The sequence below is a fragment of the Silurus meridionalis genome, chromosome 4 (genome assembly GCF_014805685.1).
Source record: "Silurus meridionalis isolate SWU-2019-XX chromosome 4, ASM1480568v1, whole genome shotgun sequence".
In the NCBI taxonomy this organism is placed as follows: Eukaryota; Metazoa; Chordata; class Actinopteri; order Siluriformes; family Siluridae; genus Silurus; species Silurus meridionalis.
In genome coordinates this window covers 11,531,382-11,549,802 of record NC_060887.1, presented here as the reverse complement: position 1 = coordinate 11,549,802, position 18,421 = coordinate 11,531,382, and the positions used below count along the sequence as shown (strand labels likewise).

General features: G+C 36.7%; 1 protein-coding gene and 1 long non-coding RNA gene across 4 annotated transcripts; one reads left to right on the top strand and one right to left on the bottom strand.

Annotated features, from left to right (window-relative positions):
• Positions 1–17,401, bottom strand: LOC124383931 (interleukin-6 receptor subunit alpha-like). 3 transcript variants are annotated; one of them, XM_046846320.1, is made up of 10 exons: positions 17,089–17,401; positions 15,510–16,154; positions 15,289–15,412; positions 14,241–14,413; positions 14,003–14,157; positions 12,625–12,772; positions 10,006–10,046; positions 6,890–6,941; positions 6,449–6,557; positions 1–784 (listed from the first exon to the last, which is right to left on the bottom strand). In XM_046846320.1, exons 1-10 carry the CDS (start codon positions 17,174–17,176, stop codon positions 766–768), a joined length of 1,554 nt encoding a protein of 517 aa, XP_046702276.1. In that variant the 5' UTR covers positions 17,177–17,401; the 3' UTR covers positions 1–765. The 3 variants fall into 3 exon arrangements, with proteins under 3 accessions (XP_046702276.1, XP_046702275.1, XP_046702274.1); XM_046846319.1 differs by lacking the exon at positions 1–784 and adding an exon at positions 3,999–5,495; XM_046846318.1 differs by lacking the exon at positions 1–784 and having other exon boundaries at positions 6,046–6,557; positions 17,089–17,400.
• On the top strand, positions 10,072–16,257 carry LOC124383935. The gene is made up of 4 exons (XR_006925300.1): positions 10,072–11,751; positions 12,649–12,769; positions 14,018–14,076; positions 16,086–16,257. It is a non-coding gene; the product is annotated as an uncharacterized LOC124383935 (long non-coding RNA).
• Positions 17,402–18,421: the final 1,020 nt, after the last annotated feature.

The window sequence follows — 18,421 nt, the reverse complement described above, 5'->3', positions numbered from 1 at the left end:
CAGAAAAGCATTTTTGATTTCTAATCAGACAAGAAAGTCACAAGACTGGCCTGAAAAAAAAAGATCATTGTAGGTAACAGGCTTACAGAACACTTACAAGCTCATAATGTTCTGATGCAGTATTTTATTAGATTTACTCCATATGGGTGTAATTGTCTCCAATTTATCCAGTTGGGTGAAAAAGTTGGGGCCAAACTGCAGCTTGTCAGAACTATTGTTTAAAAATGAAATAATTGTCTTTAGATTAAATTTTATTTACTTTGAAAAACTTTGTAAAACAGTTGTTGAAGCCCCACTCTTATAGCACGTCTATATGGGATGACTCATTTGATGTTCCAGATATTGGAGAATGAAAGACACAGAGACTCTTTTTTTCCATCTCAATTTGGAGCATGTTCAAAATGAATATATAGAGATGACTGTTTTTTTTTTGTGGTTTTCTGGTGGGACTTTTAGGTTTGACCAGGAGCCCAAACCATGGATCTGTTTACTCATTTGACAATAAAATTCTCTATAAGAAGTTAAAATGTTTAAACAATCAGACAGTTGACTAAATTCTAAATTCGTAACTGATAAAGATGTTTCTACACTGTACAGTGGCTAATCTCTTTTCTTTTCATGTTGTTATATGATTGCAAAATGCTTACTTCTGTTAATCAATGACATTTTCCAATGTGGTTCATCCAAACATTTTAGTAGTCAGGTTCTAAGAAGTTACCTTTATTACAGGCTCAGGCAGTGTAGTCAGATGAGGTTCTTGTGAGTTCACCAGAAAGATGTTTTTCTACAAGTATAATAAAAAAAGGTGGAAGTGTCAAACAGTATTTTGAGAATCCGTCATGCTGTAAGCTCACCTTATAGCACCAGCCGTGCTCATATCTTTTCCTGCATGCATTTGGAACATAGTCAGGGATAGAAAGCTTGTATCCTCTGACTGTTTTGTTGTTCTTACAGGTATAGGTGAGGAGCTTGCTGGTCAGAGAGAAGTTTGAAACCTTATTGAAGTATGATGCACAAATGTACAGGCGTTATTATCATTCTTGGTAAGCAACTTATGGAAATGATTCACCTTTTTATTAGATTTCCCACACTACTTGTTTTAACCCTTTTTTTTTTTGCACTTGCATGTGGTCCAGCTTTATCATTGTTAAACTCTATACATCATAGTGTACATGCTTGCGTTATTTTAAGATGCATCGGACGAGACTTTCCTCGGCGAGATGAGCTAAGAGCTAAGGCTTTTAAAATGCAGCATCTTTAAGTGCAATTATTTGCATTTTACATCCTCCCGGGGACAGTCAAGCAAATTTGCAAACTTTTGCAGACGTGCACTTTCTATGATCATGTGTGTAATTCTGTGGAGCGTAGGCTTACTAAGTTGCCAACAGCATTGTGGACGACCCCACGCACCCCTCACATACACTCTTCACCCTCCTGGCATCAAGAAAGAGGTTCTGAAGCATTCACGCCTCACATCCAGACTGTGCAACAGTTTTTCCCTCACGCCATCAGACTTCTCAACACACAGAACTGAACTGTACATAATACACACACACACACACACAGACACACACACACACACACACACACACACACACATTCACTCAACTGTGCGTCACTGAACTACAACCTGAACTCAACACACACTCATTACGCCTCTCAATCCATTCCACTACCCATAGTATATTTATATTTTATCATATTATACTGTTACTTGCTGTTTTTGCACATCTGGACTGCTGCTACTGCTGTTTTTTGCACTACATTGTGTGTATGTTTACAAATACACTCTTGTTTATAGTTCTCTTTTGCACATTACTGTATAATCATATTATACAATATTTTTACTGGTCAGTGCTATTTTGTGTTTTGTGTATCTGCCCCACACTCTCTTGTGTTGTCTGTTTGCACTCGGTTGCACACGATGCACTTTATGTGGTGAGGACACTCACTTTAGTCCTTAGCTCTGTGTTCTGTTATGTAACTTTATGTTGTGTGATGTAGCACCAGGGTTCTGGTGGAACGCTGTCTCATTCCACTGCGTACTGCATCAGGTATATAAGGTTGAAATGACAATAAAAGAGTCTTGACTTTGACTCGTGTATTCTTGTAAACCCTGGTCCTGGAGAAACTTTGTTTCATTTTTGCATGTACTGGAGCAGATGCATTGAGACTGAAATGCATATAAAATCACTTGACTTGGGGGAAAAAAAAAATCAATGATGTTTCAGTTGACACGATGCAAAACAGAAAGAGAGATAAAACAAACCACAAGACCCAACTGTGGAATTCATGCAACAAACAAATAATGTTTTGAGGGGTATATTGGTCATAATGAAGAATAGCATTGTACTTTAAATCCCTAAAAATGCAATTTCAAGCAGAAATCACAGAAATGTATACGATATTTATTATTAAATAACATGTATACATTAAATAATAAATGTATACATGTTATTTAATAATAAATAACATAAAAAATGTAATTAAACTATATTTCTTTATTTTTTAGATAATTCCTCTGTGGATAAAAACTATTGTATGCTGAACTAGTGTATACACAGTTTTTGTGGAATGTAATGCCCAGTGTGGATACAAACCTTGTGGATAAATGTGTAATTAACACATATATATGTTAATTAACATAATGAATAAGTGGGAATTCATGCTTTTTGACACTTATTATAAGGGCCGCTGTACAACGGGATGCAGAGGATGCCAGGCAATGGAATCACCATTTTGATATAAGAAAAATATTACTAATAATAACAATAATAATATAAATAATAATAATAATAGTAATGAAAATAATAATTATAATATATATATATATATATATATATATATATATATATATATATATATATATATATATTTTTTTTTTTTTTACATTTATTACAATTATTTTCTTAATCTTACATACATGAGCACATCTTATCCATGAATAATGTAGTAAAATACTGACATTAAATGGTAGAAAATAAAAAGTGAAACATCACTACTAGTGTATGCTTTTCCATAGACCATAGTTGCATGGTAAGAAAATTTGAAACCATATTAAAACAGAAACAATAAACCGGAACACATAATAACTAAGTGTTTTAGACCACCATGACTATGAGCTAAATCAAGAACAAAACAAACAAAATGGAGACGCAAACACGAGAATTTAAACAAAAGGGTTTCGGTTTAGGTCAATCATCTGCGCAAACAAACACGTGGCGTGGTGCATAGAGACGCAGGGGTCCCCGGAAAGCCCCTCCAGTCAATGTTTATAATGTTGCCAGTGTCAGTGTTTTAGTTGATGTCACAAAAAAAAAAAATCTACATTTTATTTACTGTAAATTTATTGGGTCCAAAACTATTTGCAAAAATATTATTAGATTTTCTAGAGATCACACTTTTAAAATATAATAATATTGCAGTCATTTCATTTCTTTGACTTTTTGACAGTTCTTTTTTCCCCCAGTTTTTTTTTATTACGTTAATGCTTTATTTGGCCACTAGATGGTAGTCAAAGACCAAAATGTGTGTACGGAATATCTACATCTTGTTTTGTATCCACACTTCACAATAAGTGTGTAAAATGTATTATTAACGAAAACGTCTAGTGAAAGAAAAGACTACTACTTCTACTACTACTAATAAAAATAATAATGCAAAAAAATAAAAAGAAAGATATTTTCTGACAATTTTGTGCTACTTTGTGGCAACAGTTTGGAGACAATAATTTGGTGTCCAAATACTTTTAGACTATGAAATATTTTTTTCTTTCTCCTTCTCACTGTCAATTTATACCTAGTTGATGCATGTCACATTGCACAAATGTCTTCAAGGATCTGGTTTTGTGCACAGGTGCAATGTCATGAAGGAACACATTTGCATCTCCTAGTTCAAGTGAAGGGAATATGTAATGTTAATGCATCCAGAGGCATCAATACAATTGTGTTTACAGTTTGGGGAAAAATGACATATAGCTAGAAAAGTCAGTCATCCCAATATATTTGCTCATATAGTGTATATTTATTTACATAGGTATATCATGGTACCCTTTATACACCTTAAACATATCTTTGCTTAAAATTAGATAGACTTATCAGTTTAACATAAAATTATATGTATAATTAAAGTTCGAAATCAAGCAGTCATTAAGTCATAAACTAAAAAAAAAAGACTCATGAATAAGTACAGCTAATTTACAGCACATACAGCACATTACATTACATCCGTACACAAGAAATACTTTAAGCATGGCATGGTGGTACAGTAGATAGGGTTTCCCAATAAGGGTCTGTTGCTAAATCCAGGGCTCATGCCACCTCCATTTTTTTCATATGGTTCTCTGGTTTTCTCCTTCTGTTAACAAAAGATGAATGTGTGTGGTGCCCTTCAGTTGACTTGCGGATCATCCAGGGTGTATTCCTGCCCCACACCGAAGGACATCTAGGATGTCTCTAAATTCATAAATGTGGCTTTTGCTGTTCTTTCAAGACAACAAGATACAACGAACAAGGATAAGGGTACCACTGAGACACCACTGAGATTTGAACTGACAATCGTCTGATCATTTAAATCAATGCATTTTATTCATTCATTTCTTTATTGTGCATGAAAAAAAATATACAACTTTCTTGCTGATATGACACATGTATGCATGTCAGTATATACAGTACCAGTCAAAATGTTTTATCTGTGTAGTAAACAAAAATGTGTTAAACAAAACAGAGTTTGTTTTATTTTTTAGATTGTCCAAAATAGTTACATTTAACTTTAATGACAGCTTGGCAAACTCATGGCATTCTCTCATCATATTCATGAGGTAGTCACCTGAAATCGGACTTGCTTTGTCAAGTGTTAATATGTTACATATCTTGCTTTCTTAATGTGTTTTAGACCATTTGTTGACCTGTGCAAAAGAACGTGTGCCTCGACTACCTCTGCTGCAGAAGAAAAGTTTATTAGAATTACCAGCATAAGAAACCACTGATTTACATAAATACTTATCAGAGTTAGCAGTGACAGACATATTTCAACATCCACTTTTTAGAGAAAAATGGTGTTAATGGTTTCCAAAAATAAATAATTATAATTTTGATTTGTCTGACCACAGAGCAGTTTTCCACTTCCTGCCTCAGTACATTTAAAAAGAGCTTTGGACCAGAGAGAATGGTGACATTTCTGGATCATGTCAATGCATGCCTTCTTCTTTGCATGTTAGAGATTTAACCTGCATTTTTGGGTGACATGGCAAACTGTGCTCCCACACAATGATTTCTGGTGGTGTTATTGAGCCCATACAGTGACTTCCATTACAGAGTCATGACTGTTTTAAATGCAGTGCCGCCTGAGAGCCTGAAGATCACAAACATCCAATATTGATTTTTGTCCTTGAAATTGTTCCACAATTTGTAGACATAGTCTTCAGCAGATAGGTTGCGAGATGGAGGAGGAGGAAATACTCTTGAGTGAGTTAGATGATGTGGTAGAAGGTGTACCTAGAAAAGATTTTGGTGATTGGGGCAGACTTTAATGGCCATGTTGGTGAAGGGAACAGAGGTGATGAGGAGGTGATGGGTAGGTATGGCTTTAAGGAGAGGAATGTGTAAGGGCAGATGGTGGTAGATTTTGCTAAAAGGATGGAAATGGCTTATATATTTTAAGAAGTGGGAGGAGCATAAGGTGACGTGTAAGAGTGAAGGAAGGTGCACACAGGTGGACTATGTTCTCTGTAGGAGAGGTTGGCAAGACAGAATTGGGATCGACAGAGTGATGAGAAAAGCAGGCAGGAGTACAAGGAGATGCAGCAACAGGTGAAGAGGTATGTAGCGAAAGCAAAGGAAAAGGCATATGTTCTTAATTAACGTAATTAGTTGCAAAATATTCAAAATAGTCAAATTCAAAAAAGTCTTATTTTTTCCCTCAGTTTATACATTTGATATGTTTTCTATGCTCTATTGTGAATAAAATAGGGGTTTAGGAGATTCATTGCTGCATAGTTTGCTAATTAAGTGGACCAGTTGCAATGAGAGCTACAGAAATTGCTTGTTTGAAATGATTGCCTTTAAAGCTTTTGGAACAAAATATAAGGTTCTGAGTCTCATAATTGTTTTTGCCTCTTTTCATTTGTTTTATTATTTAATATGTCTGATTAAAATTTTTTAAATATGGATTAAACAATGATGGATGCCAGCTACTTTTGTATATTTAAGTTACTGCAGTAAAAATTGGTGAGGGCTTCTTTTTGTGGATGAGTACCAACAATTTGTAACCATTTAAATGACAATGTAAGCACTTTCAGCTGTATGTCAGAAGATTGTAAATGTAAATCTCAGGTCTATGAGTGGGGTATTTGTGTGCCCACAATTGCTTAGATCCATCACAGGCCTGTGATTAACATTAAAGAATAGTTTTCTGAAACAAAAACTGAACAAAGAATGGGCAGAAGTACCTGAGAAAGTAGACAGAGAGAGTGACGATTGTAATGAGGAGACATATTCCCACCACCGATAGCACATACACCCATAATGCAGCATCACGATCAGCAGCAGGCCTAATGTCTATTAATGAGAGAGAGAGAGAGAGAGAGAGAGAGAGAGAGAGAGAGAGAGAGAGAGAGAAAGCGAGAGGTCAAGATACAAGCTCACAAGGACAACTGCATTACTATTACCAACAATGCTCTAATTTCTGAAATGACACACAACAAAATGGTTCAATGAAGTTAAAAATGAGCTTCAGTACAAACCCAAAATATACCACTTCAGGTAACACGAGTGAAAATAGTTCGTTTACTGAATGTACTCATGTCTGAAATATTTTTCTTTTTCTTTTGAAGTCATATTTCTAAAAAGGAAACACACACACACACACACACACACTGTCACATACTCACCCACTTCATTTTCTGACTCCTCATGGCCAACAGGAAATGTCCAAATCGTATCCTAAGACAGTGTGTAGATAAAAGAGCTCTTAAGGGAAATTTACAAGATACAATTAACTACATTCTGTAAAAAAGTTTGGAAACACCTGGTCTTTTATGGTATTTAAAACACGTGAATATTCCTTTTGTTTAACAAACTAGGTACAAGATAAAACCACACACAAATTGGACAGTGAATAAGTGGGACAGTTATGTGGAAAGATGAGTCCAAATTTGACATTAGTGGCAACAACAGAAGAACTTATGTAAGATGAGAGAACAGGAGAGAAGATGTTAGCAGACTGTCTCACACCCACAGTCAAACATGAAGATAAAAGCTTAATAGTTTGGGATTGTTTTGGAGCAGGGAAGGTGGGAGACTTATTCCAGGTGAAAGGAACCAATAAGGCTGCCATTCCATACTTCAACATCATGCAATTTAGTCTGGACTGCATCTAATTGAAACTTCACCATACAACAGGACCATGACCTTAACTGCTTTGAAATGAACTAAGTTTCAAACTTTTGACAGGTGATGTACATGGTCTTTAGACAACACAATTATTAGTAAAGGTAAAAATCTTAATACATTCTCTGTTTCAAATAAAGTAACATAGACTCTTACTATAATGACTGATAAAATCATCATGATCTGAGTTGATTTCAATTCTATGACATTGATTATCAATCAGGGATTCATTTTTGTACTTGCAACATAAGCACCCCCTTTAGCACTATCCAGTGTCTACTTATAAACTATAAACCTGATCATCATAATCATATGAATAATTTACATTTGTACTATTTCTAAAACAATTAAGGCCATATAACGCATTATATCCACTGTATATGGATGCTCACATTAGGACGGTGATGCAGCAGGTTGGCATGATCTGTGCATGCTCTCCCCATATGCCTGGGTTTTGTCTGGGTTCTTTTGTTTACTCTCACCTCCCGAAAACATGTCAGTAGGTTGACTGGCTACTTGAAATTGCTAATGTGTGTGAATGTCTACATGCTGCCCTTGATGGACTAGAGTCCCAGTTAATCATTAGAGGGAGTTTTCCTAAAATAGTGCTAATGCACTTTCAGAAGGTTTCAGAAAATTGAATCTCCTAGCGCAGATAAGACACCACATCTTCATGCCAGTGTGTAATCTGAGTAGATCTTGCAAACTCATTTGTAAATTAAGCAATACTGTATGGGGCCATGGCCTCTAGATTTATATTAATAGAAGATTAATAGAAGTGCCTCCTAATGCCAAGATTTAATATACCAAGGAATACAGTTCTCTTTCAGGAACTAGAGCTGCATCAACACTGCTTTGGGAACTCTTCCACGTTGTCCACACTCTGAATCACATGTGTAATCCGTCCAAGCTATAAAAGCACATGCTCTGTTCGTTCCTGAAGGGCTCTAGGTGTGTATGTCTATATGGTAAGTGATAATTGTCAGAAAAGTATATTTATAAAAGTAAAATTCAGGCAAGCAAGAAAACTAAGCACACCACATATGGCCTGATAGCGGAGCATGCTAGGTCGGTTCTTAAAGGAGCCGACTGTGCGGATTGCGCTCGCATGTTCATGTGAATGCTCCACTCCACTCTTTGAGGAGGGTGCCCCTGCTCCTCGCAGTTCTGGCTCCCCTTTTACTGATGCAGGTGAAGCAGTTGGCAGAAATCCTGATCATGAGGGTTTCCTGATCATGAGGGTTCTCTCAGAGGAAAAATCCACTCCATACTATCAAGGTCACGTAGCGAGCCCTACATGCCTTTGATTTTGAGAGATCCTGGGTTCCTGTCTCAGGGCCCCATGTTTGTAGTTCCAGGTCGTTGCATAAAGCTAACAACGGACGTGTCCCTCACGGGTTGGGGAATGGTCATGAGTGGCCACTCTGCCTAAAGTCTTTGGGGAGGGCCTCATCTGCTGTGGAACATTAACTGCCTGGAGATGCTGGCCATGCTTCTAGCTCTGGAGCATTTCTTGCTGGACCTTAGAGGTCACCATGTGTTGGTCCGGTCAGACAACACCTCTTTGGTCTCTTATATCAACCACCAGGGGGGTTTGCACTCGCACCACTTGTACAAGCTGGCAGTTAAATCCTTCTGTGGGCCCAAGGGAAGCTGCTCTCTTTGAGGGCAGCGTATATCTCGAGTCATTTAAATGAGGGAGCAGACGCTCTTTCAAGGCAAGGGCTAAGGCCTGGGGAATGGCGATGACTCCACCCTTAGGTGGTGGAGCAGATCTGGGAGAACTTCTACAGAGCTCAAGTAATGGCCTCTGATGCGACCTAAAGTGCCTGCATGGGACCATTGTGTTGGAGGCCCCCCTTCAAGCCACTGGCCGAGGCATCCTGGAGGTTCCTCACAGTCAAGACTGTGTTCCTTCCTCTCTACATCCCTAAGGTGCCCTCGGTCATCCCATGGGCTTTCTTTCCTACCCTTTTCAGGCCCCAGACCAATAAAAGCTAAACCGTCTGTTTTCGGTGCACTGGACATATTCATCCACAGGACAAGTCTGTGAAGGAAGTTGGAACAACTGTTTATTTGCTATGGCCTTCCGAGGAGACCTCCCTGCAAACAAGCAGACGCTTAGCAGATGGCTTCACTCCATGTGCTTTTATAGTTTCCTGGTCCTGGTCACCTGCCGGTAATGCACCTTCTTTAAATATTTGGTCATATCTCATCATACTATACTTAATTATCTTTGTAAAATCCAGAAATCTACATGTACATTGGTGTCTTTTAAAATACTAGAGGCATTCATTTGTCAATAGCTTGTTAGAAGCACTATAAGTTTTGATCAAAACCGATCCTTAAGAACATCTTCCTTTTTCCCTGCTATGTGTATATTTACATTACCATTAATTTAAAACACATCTTTATCCAGAGCAACTTACAATTATCTCATTTATACACCTAAGCAGTTGATGATTATGGGATCTGCTCAAGATTCCAGCAATGGCAGTTTAATGGTGCCAGGATTTAAACCCATGACCTTTCAATTGGAAGTCCAACATCTTAAACACTGAGTTATCACTTCCCAATTGCAGTTCTCTAAATGTATTTTTGTAAAGGTAGAACTTACCAGACTGGTATTAATAACAGGGGCAACAGTGGTTCCGGAAGCTATAAAGACAAAATAAATCAATACATTGTGTTTTAACAGTAAGTCTGCCTGTAAGAATGTTAGACTAATAATAGACTAATCTCTCATATTTTCTTTCTGTAAATGTTTTTATTTCATATGACGGATTTTACCACACATATCACAGCTTCGAGTATAGAGCACATGCGAAAAGTGATTGAGAGATGCCATGCTTGCATAACATCGCTACATGTAAGGATTATCTTCATCTGTTTGACACTTTGCCCAAGGGACTCCTAGCCACCAGAAATATAAAGGGATAGAATACACTAACATCTTTTTAGGGATACTGTACTATTTTGCGATTGATTTTTTTTAAAGACAAACCTTAAAGGAACACACACTTGTGTAAGACTTGGACTGCTACTTTATATATACTTTAAGGAAAGGAAAGTATATTGTATGTAAATTCATTTTATTATTTAAAATATTCCTTTGCATCAACAAACTGAAGCAAGGTCTGGTTTTTAGGAAACATGGAATAAAAAATGATGAATGCCAATTACATTCTCAGAGAAAATTGTGGTTTCTTCTTTTTTTTCCATGTCTGTACATACTATATATACAGTACTGTGCAAAATCTTTAGGCAGGTGTTAAGAAATGCTGTAAAGTAAGAATGCTTTTTTATTTTCATGAAAGTGTGCAAATAGAAGAAAAAGCTAAATCAAATCAATATTTAGTGTGACTACACTTTCAATTCTTACGCTTGCACATTTTGAAAACTTGGTGGAAACCAGTGGGACCCAGGTAAATACATCTACTTAGCAGTAAAGCCTGTCCAGAAGTGGTCTTCATGGAAGAATTAGGGCCAGAAAGCCGTACCCTCAACATGAAAACAAGGCTGAGGCTAACTCATATATTCATGAAAACACAGCAGCAGATGTTCTGGACTGATGAGTCAAAATCTGGAATATTTGACTGTAGCAGGAGGCAGTTTGTTTGTTAAAGAGCTGGAATTCAGTACAATAATGAATATCTTCAGACAACTATGAAGCATGGTGGAGGTTTCTTGAAAGTTTGGGGCTGCATTTCTGCAAATGGAGTTGCAGATTTGGTCGGAATTAATGGTGTCCTCAATGCTGAGAAATACAGACATACTTCATCGTGCAATACCATTAGACAGGCATCTGATAAGCCCCAAATTTATTCTGCAGCAGGACAACAACCCCAAAAATGCAATGCCATTAAGAACCATCTTCAGTTTTGAGAAGCACAAGTATTTCTGGATGTGGCGTTTTGGCCACACAGAGAGCCCTGATCTCAAAATCATCAACACTTCCCCATGCAAATTCTTTTTGGATTCAGTTTGATAATATTCTATGACAGAATGTTAAAGTTCTATGCCCAGATGTTTACTGGCTGGTTCACAGACAGTATTTCTGCAGTTCTTTTTGACAATTAAATCACTGTGTGCAATATTTATTCTGTACAACCATTGTAAGTGTGACCAGTTGAATGTTTTTAAAATAAAGACAAATAATGGGTGAATTTTGAATCCGAAGACACGCCCACTGCTGTGGAGTTGCGCTTTGACATTGAGCGCACCTGTGCCACGTATTTATTTCGGCGTGTTCGTGGCTTTATAAAAAGCACAGTTGAGTGGGGCACTTTGATTCCTTTCCTATCTGTAGGCTGTGTGGCTAGAATAGGTCTTTTTGCTTATACGGGCCTGTTGCGGTACCCTGGTGAGTTGGTTGTGTTATTTTTATTTTATGAGTTGCTGATCATGGTCTGAATGCGTGTTTGTAGGGATGTGCGCATGAACCCAGGTGGCATATAGTTACAGTAGTTTAACCCTGTTTGTGAGGTAAGCAACTTTATTGTGGGTTATTTTTGGGACGGAGGAAACTTTTTTTGAAATGTTTTGTTTGTTTTGTTCATTTTCAGGTGCGGCCAAAGAGCGCTAGCTGCTGTTTTGTAGATATTTCTACAAACTGTTTTATAAACCAGATTTAGACTGTTGGTTTACAGTTTGGACTAATATGTAACTCTTGTGCAAGTTTATTAAATTAACAGACTTGGTATTTTTCAGGAGTTGTGTGTTTTGCTTTACTGTGTTTTTCTTTCTTTACGTGTGTATGTACTATTGATATAACTATTTCCACATGTAATTATCTGATGAGCTGTGATTTTTGGGACTTAAACAGAAGGGGAGCGTGTCTGTGTGTTTTGGCTTTGTTTTTGGTTTATCACTGCTTTTAAGAATTATGCACTGACTTGCTGTGTGGTTTGTCCCTTCTGTTAAAACGTGGATTTAAGTGGGTAAATAACTGGTAAGCTGTAAATAGTATTTTAAAATATTTTTAAGCATTTTCTGTGAAATAAATTTGTACTATTTTTGGAAAGTCATGTCTGTCTTTAATCCCATCTGAACCAGCAGGGTTCTTCATATTTTTGTAACTTTTGGTTTAATTTTTCTTTTGGGTTCACTATTTTCCTGGGCGAATAAATAACCCAGGTGGTGTAGTTGGTTCCTTTTCATTCCTAATACCTTTTAACGAAAGGTTACATAAGCAATAATTCTAAAGGTTTGTGACATGTGGGTGTGTTGTATTTACCGGTCCATGTGTGTGCATGCACAGGACTGGTCCACTCGCTCCACTGCCCTTCATACTCGTCTTTTGCTCGAATCTGAATCTCATAGTTGGTGTATGGCAGAGCGTCCAAAATCAACCAATCTCTTCTACCTGTTTCCACGTTCTGGTACTACAGTTTTTTCAGAAAGTGATGTAAATGTAAATTCAAATTTGTTTGTGTAAAAAGGTTGAACCAAACATCTGATTAGTACATTTTTTTATTTTCAACATTGTACATTAATAAGTCATCCAAGCAATGAAAGAGCATGCATGGAATTATACAGTAAAAAAGACAACCCAGAATATGTTTATTTTTCATTCTTAAAAGTAGCCACCTATTGCTTTTGAGTGTTGCACACTTAGCATTCTCTTAGTCATTCTCATTAGGTAGTCATATGGAATGGGTTTCCCAACAGTATTAAAGAGTACACAGATGTGGTTCCTGGGTTTAGAATGAGTAAATGTGGAGGCCAGGTCATCTGATGAATCACTCACCTTCTTGGACAAGTGGGTCTTGCATAACCTAGAGGTGTGTTTGGGGTTATTGTTAATGCCCATTCCTTGTGGTGTTTGGCCTCGAAGTCTCTATTCTTTCAAAGTAAGTTTCTTTGCTGCAGTTAGACCAGGGAGGCCTGACTTGCGCAGTTCTCTCAGAACAATGGATGTTGAAATATTTTTGCCACTTGAAGTCTGAGAAACATTTCAAATTTTTTTTTTTTTTTTGTATTGTTTTATTGTTCCAATGCTAAATTCTATCCTCTGCAGCAGAGGTAGCTCTTGGTCTTGCTTTCTTGGATGCTTCATGAGACCCTGTTTCATCATAGCTTTTGATGGTTTTGGATACTGCACTTTCAAAGTGAATTAAAATTTCTTAATTTTTCAGATTGACTGCTTTGTTTCTTAAGGTAATAATGAACTGTCTTTTCTCTTTATCCAACTGGGTGTTTCATACTATAAAATGGATTAGTATAGTAGTTGTAGGAGCACTAATAAGGATATTGACTCTGTACCCTTAATGCAGCAGATAAAAGCATGATGTGCCTAATATCTACTCTGTACTCACCCTCACCACTGTGATCTGAAAACTATTTGAAGTGACTACCTCATCATCTGTTGAGAAATGCCATGAGTTTGCTAAATGTAGCTACTTTGGACAATCTAAAATATATATTCTGGGTTGTTTTAACAAGTTTTTGTTTACTATATAATTCTGTGTTCTTTCATAGTTTGGATTTCTTCAGTATTAATGTTCAATGTTGAAAGAAAAGACTTAACTCCTACTGTATGTCAAATATGCAGTCTCTTATATACAAATGTAAAGAAAAGCACACGCACAACTTATTATTTTTTTTTTTTTTACCTCTCTCGCACGTAGAGGACGATATCGAAGCTGAAACTGAAGGGTGTAGTATTGCTCCCACATCCAGGTCGCAGGTAAAGACCAAGTGACATTCAGCATGTTATGCTCACCCATCACTGACATTACTTTAACTTCATCTGGGGGATCAGGCTTAACTATAACACAAAGTAGGAAGCGTTAAACTAATATCACACTAACACTATAATCATACCTGCAATACCCTACCATCCGCACTCACTGATATTTTGAGTAATGTAGTTGAATGGAGAGCTGGTGGCATTGCCTGCTGTGTTGGTCACACATAGTTTAGCTGTATACACATTTCTATCATTTTCCATACTGGGTAACACACACCAGCAGCAGGAGCGTGCGGCAGAGTATGAACAGTTCACATGAGTGATCTTCTCCAATCTAGAAAAAATAATGAGTTGTTGTAATACTTCAAAAATTAAATCTAGACAACCTAGTGGAAAATTTTATTAATGCATCTTAGAAACAAAAAAAAATAATAAAGCAAAGTAAGTTTGTAAAGTATAATGGAAAAGCTACAATAATTATATTGGATTGTATGTATAATTACATATACTTTCTAGAATTATATTAAGTATATATTTTATATATATATATATTGCAAGATTATATTTATTTTATTATAATAGTTTATTCTTGTAGGATTGCACATTTTACTTTCTCTTTCTTCTAAAGGAGTCTAATTGTAGGTAAAGAAAACCCACAAGGCAGTAGCTTAGTGGTTAGGTCAATTAGGATCTTTGGATCTGAAGTTCATGAATTCAAATCCGAGCCACACCAAGCTGCCACTTTTGGGCCCCTGAGCAAGGCCCTTAACCCCATAGCTGCTTAGGTGAATGAATGAGATCAAATGCAAGTTGCACTGGATAAGGGTGTCTGCCAAAATGCCATAAATGTAAAATATAAATATAAACCTAAAACACTGTCATTCTGTGATTGACAGAATTGAAGATTTAAACATTAGCTAAATGGAAGTGCTTCAACACAAGAGCCACTAATATTGATGAATGCAGACAAGCTCAAATATTAGTGTTCTTTCTTTTCCCCAGCACTTTTCCATGGCTTATATTCTATTATACGTTCAGTTAAATAAGGAATTTGCATTTTTTTCTGCCTCTTCCCCACTATTTAACTGAGTAATTTCCTGATGTGATTCATGAGACATTACAATTGTTCAGTGATGCACTAGTAAAAGTATAAATCAGCCCTGACATGCCTGATCATCTTTTTAGAATAGCACACACACACAGACTTACCCTTTCCTGAGAAGCAGGTAACACTGTGGTTGTGGAATGATGGGCTGTTTAGATATCCACTCACACCAGATGTTGCTGATGTGAGATTTCTTGTAGCATGACAAAGTAGGACTCTTTGGAGGAACTAAGAAAGAGTTTATCAGAGTGACACCAAAGGGTCGATGCATGTTTGTATTTGTTTTAGATGTGTGTGGGTGTAGAGTATGTGTATTTCTCCTTACTTCCAACTTCGATTCTAATCGATGAAACTAGTTTGCTTTTCCTGTAGCAGCTGTAGTTCCCTGAGTCTGTCAGCTGAAGAGCAGGGAGTCTCAAAGCCCCACCATGTTCTACACCATCTTGCATGAGTTTTCCATTCAAAGTCCATTGTGCTCGCCTCTTAATAGACCTGGTCACTTTCGATTTCTTCATGCTCTCGTCATAATCCTTATCCTCCTCCACATATTCTGTGCCGGTATTCTTCTTAATGCTCAACCCCATTTCCACGATTACACTAAAAGCCCTGTTAAGTTTTATGGTTTGATTGACAGCCTGCAAAATTTGCCCACTTCCCATTTGTGCCTTTGAGTTTTTAGCCGGGTTAGCAGTGCTCACAGATTCACTGCCTTTAGCATATATTCCAGTTACAGTATTCAGTTTGTACTTTCCAGTGGAGGCAGAGTTTGGAGTTTCTGCATTGTGTATTCCCATAATAACAGGACTTCCTTTTTGTGCTTTCCAATGACTAGTTGCATCTCCTCTTCTCTCAAGTCTCTTGTTGTGCTTTCTTCTCATTATTAATGACATGCTATCCACAGTTACATCTCCCCTGCAGCCCAGGATGACCTCCGACCCCACATTCAAGGCCAGCGCTCCAGTATTGGATTCTAAAGGAAAACGAACAAAAATTAGTCAACACTGATAGAGCTGTTTAGAGCATTGTTAAAGAAAGAAATCTTCCAATAAAGATAACATTCATTCTAAAAAACATCCGACTCAATAGCTCTATTTCTGTGGCGTTGATTGAATCACTCTCCATGTCTTTTTTTTTTTTTTTTTTTTTTTATCTATAATTGTGAAATAGTTAATTTTAAGAATGTATTGCATTATTTACCCATTTATCTCCAGCAACCCTTGAAAGATAATGGTGAACATTTGGATGTGATTAAGTAATAAAACTTGGAATATGTAAGAATAGTCCATTGCAAGGAAATCTCTCAACATTCAGACATGTTTTCCCATTATTCTACCGAGGGTCTATATCTCACCAGAGGTTTCCTACATTTTAATCATAAGCTTCTATGAGGAATAGAGATGAGCCATTCATTCAATTAACAGCCAGCTAGTTATTTGATTCTTATAGCTCACATTCATGAGCCTCTCTTTCGCTTCCTGGGCTTGTTAGTATTTTACAACAAAATAAAAGTGAAATAAGATTGAAGCCCATAGGTTTTAATACAGATGTATTTAATACCATGAGCACAGTTAAAAGTATCAGGGACCCATGATCAGGAAATTTTATTCATTCCATTTATACATCTGATCAGTTTTGAGTGACTTATTGATCCTGAATATACTCAAAAGTGATTTTTAAAAGTTTAAAAGTGGAACATTTATTCGAAATTTCATTGTATATAAACTCGTCATTTGCTCCTTTTTGTAAAATGAATGTCAGGACTGAAAGTTTAAATATTCATTTGCTGAGTGAGCACACAACTTAAAGAAAGCACTTGCTTATTCTATTACCAAACAGCCTGATGATAATCTTCCTTATTTGTTTTTAAAACTAGCAAGTGAAATGAGGGACTATAGGTGACCTACCTTTGCGAGGACACGCAGGATTCTCCTGACCACAGTGAACTTTGGCCGCAAACAGTATTAGAAGAGTAAGTGCAGTTTTGAGGCTCATGGCTCACTAAGTCACTAAATAAATGCAGCTGATGAAGACAAACGTCATAAGAAACTTAAAGGATAGATTATTAAATGTAACCTCATGTTGTCCTCACTGGTGTAATTTTTTTAGTCCATACTTCTGTTTAAAATCCAGCTCAGTCTGCGTCCAGTTCTTAAAACTATTATGGTAGCTGGGCAGTTGTTTTCCCTAAAGTTCTTCCCCTTTGCTCTCTCTCTCTCTCTCTCTCCCCCTCTCTCCCCCTCTCTATCTTGATAAATTGCATAACAACGAAGCAGGGTCACCCCTTTTAAGCACACAAATGAGACAAATAAGCTGTGCAGAGGAAGGAAACCGGATGGGAAGGCTGATGCGGCACTGGATACACTGCAGGCTTATAGTTTTCAGAGTTCACAGAATCAAAACGATAACGGAAAAGCTTTTTTGTGACAGGTTGTTCTTGGAATCCTCAAATAAATCCTTATACAATGAGGTAAATTTCAAAGTATAGAATTCTTAAATACATTAATATAACATGCAATAAAACAGGCATGTATTGTGTTGTATGGTTATGCTATGCAATTCATACAGCCATGTATACTTAGTGCATGTATCTAAGGCCACGTTCACACAAACATGAAACATGGTTTACACGTTTGTAAATTATTTTTACTTGAGCTGCAACTGAACAATAGTCTTTATCCATTCCATTATACACAGAATCAAGGCATTCTCCAATGGGTCATATACATTCTTATGCATATAATAACATATAATTCATACTATGATCAATGATTTTAAACTATCGCAAATATTTTCTATAACACTGACCATCTCCATCATTGCAACAGCAACATATTGCAGTAAAATCAACATGTTTCTCCGCAGCATTGTTGAATGGAATTTCTCAAATTTCACCAATCCAATTGTGAGAAGGAAATGGATTTGCATGTGTAAAAGGGACAACACATATGTCTGAAGTCAGCATTTCAAAGAATCAAAAAACTACTTGCTGTAAATGGCAAAAAACATGCAGTTCACCCCTCATCCATAATAAGATCTCTAACAGCTTCCCAATATAAAACTATAAATATAAAAATATAAACAAAAGTTATTAGCCTTCTTTTAGTGTATCCATGAATTTTCCTAAAAACTGAATCAGGTTCATTAGCGGCAAGTGTTTATGAATGTTTCCAATATTGGTGATTACACATGTAATATACAAGCAATTATTCTGCTAAAATACACCAAATTATGAACATG